Source organism: Silene latifolia, chromosome 1 (assembly GCF_048544455.1).
Source record: "Silene latifolia isolate original U9 population chromosome 1, ASM4854445v1, whole genome shotgun sequence".
NCBI lineage: Eukaryota > Viridiplantae > Streptophyta > Magnoliopsida > Caryophyllales > Caryophyllaceae > Silene > Silene latifolia.
Window position 1 is genome coordinate 169,229,995 of NC_133526.1, and position 9,762 is coordinate 169,239,756.

A 9,762-nucleotide genomic window follows, 5' to 3' on the forward strand; every position below is an offset into this window, starting at 1 on the left:
GGCAAGGTTATCACCAAGTAAGAATCAAGGAAGGTGATGAATGGAAAACGGCTTTCAAAACCACGCATGGGTTGTATGAGTGGCTCGTGATGCCCTTTGGTCTTTATAATGCACCAAGCACCTTCATGAGGCTCATGACCGAGGTACTTAGACCTCATTTGGGCAGATTTGTGGTTGTTTACTTTGATGATATCTTGGTCTATAGTCCCTCCAAGGAAGGGCACCTCAAGCACTTACAAGTGTTGTTTGAAACACTTTGGAGTCCCAAGCTATATGGCAAGCTAGAGAAGTGTTCTTTTATGCAAAGTGAAGTCCATTTCTTGGGGCTTATTATTTCTGACCGTGGCATATTAGTGAACCACGAGAAGGTTAAGGCAATGAAAACATGGCCTGTACCAAGGAACATCACGGAGGTAAGAAGTTTTCATGGGCTAGCTACATTCTATAGGAGGTCCATCAAAGATTTTAGCACCATCATGGCTCCTATAACCAAGTGTATGAAGAAAGGGGAGTTCAAATGGAGTGACAAAGCCGAGAGTGCCTTCACCGTCACCCAAGAAATGCTATGTGAGTCTCCTATTCTTGCCTTGCCCGATTTCAATAAGTTGTTTGAGGTTGAGTGTGATGCTAGTGGGATTGGCATTGGAGTCATGTTATTGCAAGAACGCAAGCCTATTGCTTACTTTAGTGAGAAATTAAGTAGTGTTAAGCTCAACTACTCCACTTATGACAAGGAATTATATGCCATTGTTAGAGCCTTGACTCATTGGAGTCACTACTTAAAACCAAGGCCCTTTGTGCTCCACTCAGATCATGAAGCTCTCAAGTACATGAGTGGCCAATACAAGCTCAATCATAGGCATGCTAAATGGGTAGAGTTCCTACAATCATTCAATTTTTCAAGCAAGTATATTGAGGGGAAAGATAATGTTGTAGCTGATGCTCTATCATGGAGATTCATTATGATAAGTTACATGGAACAAAGAGTGATTGGGTTTGAGTACATGAAAGAGCTATATGAAGAAGACCCGGATTTCAAAGAGGAGTGGGGGCTATTAAAATCAGGCCAAATAAAAAAGAGGAGCTCTTATTTGGTTCAAAATGGATTCTTATTCCTTGGAAACCGGTTATGCATACCTAGGGGTCCTTGTAGAAGCTTGCTAGTAAGGGAGGTACATTCCAATGAGCTTGTCGGTCACTTTGGCATCCAAAAGACTTATGACATACTCCAAGAGCAATTCTATTGGCCAAAGATGCTTGGAGATATCCAAGATGTGATCAAGAGGTGTGCTCCTTGTCAACAATCCAAGTCCTATTTCCAAACGGGTCAATATACTCCTTTGCCCGTCCCTAACCAATCATGGGAAGATATAAGCATGGATTTCATTGTTGCTTTGCCAAGAGCTCAAAGGGGAAAGGATTCTATCATGGTGGTTGTGGATAGGTTTAGCAAGATGGCTCATTTCATTGCTTGTAAGAAAACGGAGGATGCAACTAGTGTGGCCGAGCTATACTTCAAAGAGGTGGTCAAGCTCCGTGGTGTTCCTAAGTCCATTGTCTCGGATAGAGATTCAAAGTTCATGAATCACTTTTGGAGGACCTTGTGGAAGCTACTCAAGACAAGACTCTTATTTAGCACCTCCCACCATCCCCAAACCGATGGCTAAACTGAGGTGACTAACAAGACACTAGGGAGGATCCTAAGGTGCACGGTCTCTAAGTCATTGAAGGATTGGGATCTCAAGCCGAGTTTGCTTTCAATAGGGCACCTTCCACAAGCACGGGCAAGTCACCATTTGAAGTTGTCTATGGCACTAATCCTCTAATGCCTACTGATTTGGCGCCTATCAAGAAGAGTTCCATTGATTATGATGCAAACAAAAGGGTGGAACACATGCTCCATATCCATGAGCAAGTGAAGAAGCAAATTGAGAAGTCTAATGAAGCTTATAAGGCTCGTTCCAAAGGCCCCAAGCAAGCTAAGAGCTTTGAACCCGGAGACCTTGTTTGGATACATTTGAGGAAGTAAAGGTTCCCTCAAAAGAGTAAAAACAAGCTCATGCCAAGAGCCGAGGGTCCATTTGAAGTCATTAAAAAGATTGGGTCCAATGCTTACAAGATAAATCTTCCCGGAGAATATGGAGTCCATGGCACCTTCAACATTGGAGATTTAAGTCCTTACTATGAAGAAAATGATGAAGATGTCGAGGATTTGAGGGCAAATCCTTTTCAAGAAGGGGAGATTGAAGCAAATCCAATGAGCCATTCACCCATTTCACCCGGTTTTGGACCATCCTCTAATTTGAGGTCCAACTCCAAATCCGTCTTAGAACACATGGCATTTTATGGCCTAGGATCCTTTTATGGTGAGTTTAGAGCACTTTTGTCTAGGAACTTTTGTCTTGAAGAGGTAGCAATCATAGAGAAAAGAATGCAACAAACCGGGTGGTCCTCAATGTACACGGTTTGCAAGAGGAGGTACAAGGTCGCTTTCAAGTCACTTTCAACCTTCCTAAACTAGCCAAAACAACCCCCAAAGCTCCTTTTTTTGCTGCTCTATGACTCTTATGCAAGCTTGGCCGGTCCTTTTGATGCTTCCAAAGGAGTTTACTTTAAGTTAAATGATTATTGTCTCATTAGTTTACATTCCTTGTTTTTAGTCTTTGATTTTCAACTTGTGTAAGGTCCTTGAGGACAACCTTTGCACGGTTTATGTGGCCTTCTATGAGCTCTTAAATTTGTATTTGAATGTAGGATGGAGATTGCTTTGCTTGGTCTATAAAAGCAAAGCCAACCTTATATAAAATTCAGATTTGATGAATATTAAACACAAGATGAAGCATTGCTTTCTTCTTAATTCTTCTTTGCTTAGTGCTTGAAGAAGCTCCTTTGCTGAGTGCTTGGGGTTTGGGTGATCCCATTGCTTAGTGATTGGCCTAACCTTAGGCTTATTCTATTGCTTAGTGTTCGGATTAAGTCATATCTTTCACTCAAACTTCAAACATTAACCGTGGGAAAACAGTCCATTTTCGTGTCAAAATTCGAGTGTTTCTTCAAAGTTTACGTTTTACTTCATAAGCACATCACATCATCCTCTTAGGCTACAAATGATGCTCTTCAAGCACGCTCTTGAAATACTATTAAACATGGTCACAACTCATACTAAACACAAAAATCAGATAAGAAGGAATAAAGAAAAGAGTGAACCACCACCACCACCACAACAACAACAACAACAACACCTTATTTAGAGACGACCTAAAAAGAAAAAGGTGAAACTTATTGGAGCATCATATAACAATGACAAAAGACAGTACATAAAGAATATGAAGAAATTTTTTTTGATCGAAGAAGGAGTTCAGAGATGGGGGTTGTCATAAGAATATCACCCGAACAATTGTCACATAAAAAGCAAAATGGATTATGGGACGAAAGAAAATAGATAAAGCAACAGGTTATGAATGCAGTTCGGTGCTAGCTGACGAGCATGTCAAGCCCTGCTCACTTCTTGTCCCACATTTTAGTGCTAGCTAACGAACACGTCGAGCCTTCTCTTCTTGTCCGAGTCCAAGCGATTTCTGAGCATTCGAAATGCCTTCAGGATCTGTCAAACAAATAACATCAGTACGGTAAACAAGAACTAAGGCAACGATAAGCCTTATTATTGGGTGTAGAGAAGTATACTTGCACTAGTTTGGTAAATTGGTATCTGGTACAGGTGCTTTCACACCATTTCCTCAACACGGCACAAGTGACCTTTAGCATGGCAAATGTAACATTGTACCCTTTTTACATTCAAATCTGACCTTCATTTGAAGGACATATTTATCTCTGTTACTCCGACACTTCACTTAACTGCCGTGTCGCGTGTCAAACACGTGTCGGTGTACACTTCGGACACTTCAATTTAGACCACAAAACATGAAAATTCACCCCAAATCGGCGTGTCCGACACACCGACACGTGTCGGACACCGACACGTGTCGGCGTGTCTGAGTAACGCAGATATTTATTAACACAAAGGCCCTCTCAAACACAAAATCAAGATAAGGAAATGTCCTAAAGAAGTAAAGAAAGCCTTTTTAAAGGGTAAATAAACTTTTCACTTAATTAATTGGGGAGAGAAAAGCTTATAGTAGCAGCTCACTCATAATCTCCTATCTCCTATCTCGGTCCACTATAAGGATTCTCAATAAGTTTTCCCTCCAAGTACTCTAACTTAAATATGGAAACAAGTTAGATTTTCTTTAATTAAACTAATCTTTCATTTAAAAAAAAATCTTTCATCATTAAACTTTAAAATATAATCTTTTAAATAAAATAAATTAAAATTGGTATAAAACTATAAATTATACATAACCATACACTGCTGTTATTAACTTCGTGACGAAAAAAAAAATTATTACAATAATATGAGAAAATTATTAAAGGAAATCATTATATTAAAATATTTTTTTTGAATACACACATTTCTTTAAATTACTCAATTCTCTTGATTAACTTTATATTAACAATGAGTGAAACATGAAAATTAAGGAAATATTAATCTCAAATCTAGAAGACGGCCCTATTTGGCAAATAGCAAAAGCAGATTTATAATAGCAGATAACGTTGATAGAACACGGTTAGCAGATTTTAGTAGCAAGTTTGACTAGCAGATTAATTTAGCAGATTTAAGAAAACGTGTTTAGTAATTAGCAGATTATAGGACAATTATACCATTTTCATGTATAGATTGAATATGCTATTTCAATATGCTGCTATTATCAGCATATTCAAAAACAGTAGATTCCAGCCAATATGCTATCAAGAATATGCCATTTACCAAACACATCAAATTAGTAGATTGATTGGTCAACATTCTATGTAGGTCGGAAACTACTAATTTCGGCCAATATGTTGTTTACCAAACAGCGCCGTAATACGGTAAAAAGTAAAAAGTCTGTATATACCGCGCATTCATTGCGCGGGATTTAGACTAGTTAATATTATCTGATTAACGTTTTATATAAATTATGAATATTTGATCAGGATACACATTAGTTTCACCCAGGCCAACCCCACATATTTTACCACTATTCCCGCCTTCTATAGGCTATAGCTGTAATATTGTGGAACAGGGTGCACGTGAAAACTATGTCAAAAGAGAAAGTAAAACGCAGAATTAGGTGATAAGGAAAGCGTTTTACACTACAGATAACCAGGCAGTAAAATATAGTAATACATGAAAATGAAATCGCGAAGGGTTCTGCGCTTGGAAGGGTTAAGTACATTTTATGAATCCCAGTTTCACCTCACGGAATGGCACCAGCATGACAAAGTCATTCAGAATGAGAAAGCATCGAAATCTTATATTTCCATCTCCCAAGCTAAAAGTACTAACAAGTAACAAACAACTAAGGCTAGGTTTTGTGTTATACAGAAAGTTTAAAACAAGAAAAAACTGTATGTGATAAGTATTTCTTTTCACAGCTTATTTTCCATATGGCATATTGTTCCAACTATTTTTGTTCTTGTTACGATAAGTACCCCGAAATCAAAGGCGACCATAGTATGGGGGTACATTATAACGATTGTATCTTTTGTGCGCTCACCAGATTAATAATTGCTTAATTAAAAAAGGAGGGCAAAGTTCTGCTTACCAAAAAACTGTGTGAAAATGCGGGTGAAGAAGTTCAGATTACGTGAGACATTATACGCCATCACTGGAGGAAGAGGTTTGACAACTGTGTCAATGCTAAATACACGCTGAAGAAACTGCAATCAGCGAAAAAGGCAACTATGATTTTCAACTCATTGAGCAACGAGATTATAATAGATATCAGTGCATACAGCATACACTACATAATACACACAACAAAAAACACATGTAAGTGCATCCACTGTCGAATTACAAACGACAACTCCTGGAGCATAGTAGGTGAATGAAAAACAGTTTCATCGGAAAGTCTACAAAGAAAAAATTATCATATGTAATTTCAGTATGAGCCAGATGAATCAAATGCAATATAATTGTCCTGTCAACAAGCCTGACAAACTTAGCTCACGTCTGCAATGTCCAACAATTATTCCAGTCCCGGGCCAAATATAACCAGCCACCTACATGACAGGCCCTTTGGAACCTTTGGCCCAAGGTTACCGAATTCGCTCGGTGTCCTACGAATCGCGAATTGTTAAAAGCGAATTCTATCATGTTGCTTACTGAAAATACATCTAACACACATTCTATAAGAGCGAATCACGAATTGGTAAGGACGTATTCATAGCGAATTCGGTAACAATGCTTTGGCCCAAGTGGCCTCCAACAAAAAAAACTTGTACTCCGTATGAGACAGAGGACGTAATTTCGATGAATAGCACAAAGAAACCTTATTCAAAAGTAGACTGAGACAAATGTCAGATCCCATCTTTATCTTTTGCTAAAAAAGACAAGGAAAATTGGTTATCAACTTATCTATATAAAACCTTTCCTGGATATAGTGTTTTCTTGCCAACTCCGTAAAAGCCAAAGAGAATTAGCAAGACCTAACCTACAAGTGTTAGAATTTAGAAGTACTAACAAAAATATCAGAGAATAACAAAATTCAACAAAAAGCTGTTCTGCCTTTTGGAGCCATTGTATAAAAAAGGCACCCGAACAGTGGGTGGGATAAGCTCACAATGAATTAAGTCATGAACTCCCAAAATTGTTCAAAACACCATACAACCATCCTTTTAACTTCCTCAATTATATGTAACAAATTCTGGCATGAGATGAATGTATTCTTCTTGGAACTCAAAAGTAAGCCTCGTAAAATGCAGCCATTATACTTGAGAATTTTTAATAAGGTGCTTTGAAATTGAAGTGCTTAAGTTAAAGCCATCTCATACAATATAGCCAATATCCTTTTATCTGACTCGAGTCACTTGACAATGATATGTGACACTGTATCTTAGAAATTAGCTTTCAAATGATATTTACTACTCAGAAATCAATGAAAAATGGCAATCTCACAAGTCAATGCCGTCTACCCATGCCAAAGCCATCTAATCCGCAAATTCAGCGTGTCTTCAAATCATAACATATCTTCGAACAATCGTACATTTTCAGTAAGAAAAAAAAAATTACTTTCAGGAGTTAGCAGTTTCCATAAGCTTTTAAGAAAACTCTTATCGTCTATAGTACAGATCAGATGAAAAGAATATATGAGCAAAACTGATCGAGAAAGAAAGATAAATGGCGGCTATCCCGGCTCTAAATGTAAGTAACTAGCAACAGCTATTATTTTATCTGTTAGCATCACAGAATTGTGAATAAAAATGTTTTGATCCATTGGAAAAAAAAACTGAAGGAGTTTTAAGCACTAGCCGAACAATAGATAATTAAGTTATTTGGATAATTAAGGTGTTGTAAGCCTGTAATTGAGGTACTGAGGGTAAGATTTTACCTGTCATCTAAATGCCACAAAGAATTGACACATGAGAACATAGCTATAGCTGATTCTCATTGAAGTTGGTTTAATGTTAAGCATTTATTGGACTGAAGCTTTTAGGAATCATGAGTGTATCACAAGTACCTTTTCAAGGGATACCATACTTAGAAATAAGGGGAACGTGTCTCAATTTTCCAGCTTTGACAATATGAGATCTTTACACACATTGAAGACATGTTATAATTACGGGCCATGGGATAGGGCAGGCACAACAGCACAAACCAAATAGTTCAGCAGTTGTCTTCATCAAAGGCACTTCACACATTCCATAGAAAAATCCTACATAACTCACCAATCTATTTCGGCATGTCACATCTAAACTTCGTTTAAGATGGTTCCTCGAGGCAACGCGAGGCAGGGTGAAGGTGTGCGTCTCATGGATACGAGGCGTACTGGATTTGCAAGCACGCTTGTATACGCTAATTTTTTTTTTTTTTTTTTTTTTTGAAACAATACTTCTTTTCTTATTTTAAAGAGGGTCCACGGTTAATCAGTAAAGAGTAAGTATAGACAGGCAAAGGGAAGGAGACAACTCTAGATGGAAAAACACGCAAAATGCAAGAAGTGTGCCCCGTTAGCTATGCTCTTAGGTGTTTTAGCTACCAACTCACTGTGTACCAGATCACACCTACTAAAATGCAGAGACGATAAGAGCTAGCTTGCTACCTCAAGGTAAAATTAAGCCACACAGTTCTGCTCGCTACTTTGCCCATGAAATTCAAGTTAAATCACAGGAAGGTAGATATAATTCCAATACAACAGAACCATGAAAGACAAATTTATAAGATAAAGAGCTCTCAAGCCTCCCATGGCTCTAAAGCTTCATCCAACAATGTAAAGGGTAAAAAATCAGTCGACCGACTCCAAAATTAAACTTGAATCTAAAACCAAAATTGCTGCTATCTATGCCCCTAAATAAGCATTCCAAATCTCTCCTATGTTTGAACAAGTTTATGAAGCCGAAGAGCACCTAGGCACCCAATTCTCCGTCTCACCCTCTCTGAAAATGTGACAACTCACTCGATCTTTAAAAATGTGACTATCAGTAATCAAGTATAACCCCAAAAACTGCCGCGAAAGTATACCGGACACTCAAGTTCAACAAAAGGTATAAAGAATCACAAATTGATCAAATATACTCCAAAGCGGGGTACCTCTTATCGGATTCTAGTAGCCGAATTCAAGTAAATTAGTGTTTACCCATTTCCCCCAAGTGAGTCGTTCTCATCTAATTAACCATCGAAAAAATATCATATGACTGGAATAAAGGCCACACAAAATGTCCCTGTAACACATAACAATTGCAGTAAACTCTGCAAACCAATTATAGTCGAAAACCCGAAAAAGCCACTTGATTACCCACCAATTATGACCCATAGAAATCAATTGAAACAGTTTCCCCATAAACCCACATGGACATAATGATACTTAAAGTGGGTAAACAATAAAATTCACAACTTGAACCACAATTTACCAAATAGAAGTAGTAAATAAACAACAAAATAAAATGATAGAAAAAAAAGAAGAAAGAAAACCTGGAAATTGCGGTGAAAACTATAGCGGAGTTCAGGGTCGATTAAATCGTCGTCAACATCATCGGAAGAGAGAGAGTGGTCATGTTTACGAGGGACGTGCATGGTGGGAGTAGTACCAGGTTGGCTAGTAACTTTGAGCTTAGCATCTTGGAATTTGTCAGAGGAGTCTGCTTCATCGTCTCTCCATGGCGCTGATGATAGCAGTTGCTTCTTCCCTTTCCCCATCCTTCTCTTCTTTTCTGCTTCTTTTGCTTTGGTCTATCCGATGAGGCCTCTTTCACTTCTTTCTTCTACCAAAGGGTAAAATGTAAGATTGTCTAATTGTCCACTAAATACATCTTTAGGGTAAGTCTCGTCTAAGATGGTAACTCTCGATAACTCTCGGCTACCAATTTGAAAACGGTAAATCTTTTTTTTTTTTTTTTTTTTTTTTTTTTTTTTTTTTAAATTGGTCGTCTTTACGAGATTTTGAGATTGAAAAAAAGTCCACCGATGTTTGAATTCGTAGTCAGGAGTTATATTTTGTCAAAGTTTATTCGTTAAAAAAACTTTTGATCAACCATAACTCTCAGTTACGAGTTCAGAAAACGATGAATTTGTACTTCAAATTCAAGGCCATTACGAGATAAATGGTTTCAAAAAATAGAGGAGAGTTATTGTTGGTCAAAGTTTTTTTTTGGAAAAAGAGAGGTACAACATGGAAAACGTAAAAGTTGAAGAAGGGTACAAATGAGAATATCCCTAGTATTTATTTA

At 37.8% G+C, this 9,762-nt stretch overlaps 1 protein-coding gene across 1 annotated transcript; it reads right to left on the reverse strand.

The window, feature by feature from the left end:
- Positions 1-3,246: 3,246 nt before the first annotated feature.
- LOC141611394 (uncharacterized) lies at positions 3,247-9,354 on the reverse strand. Its single transcript, XM_074429922.1, has 3 exons — positions 9,008-9,354; positions 5,643-5,757; positions 3,247-3,604 (listed from the first exon to the last, which is right to left on the reverse strand). The coding sequence occupies exons 1-3, from the start codon at positions 9,230-9,232 to the stop codon at positions 3,531-3,533; spliced, it is 414 nt and encodes a 137-aa protein (XP_074286023.1). The 5' UTR covers positions 9,233-9,354; the 3' UTR covers positions 3,247-3,530.
- Positions 9,355-9,762: the final 408 nt, after the last annotated feature.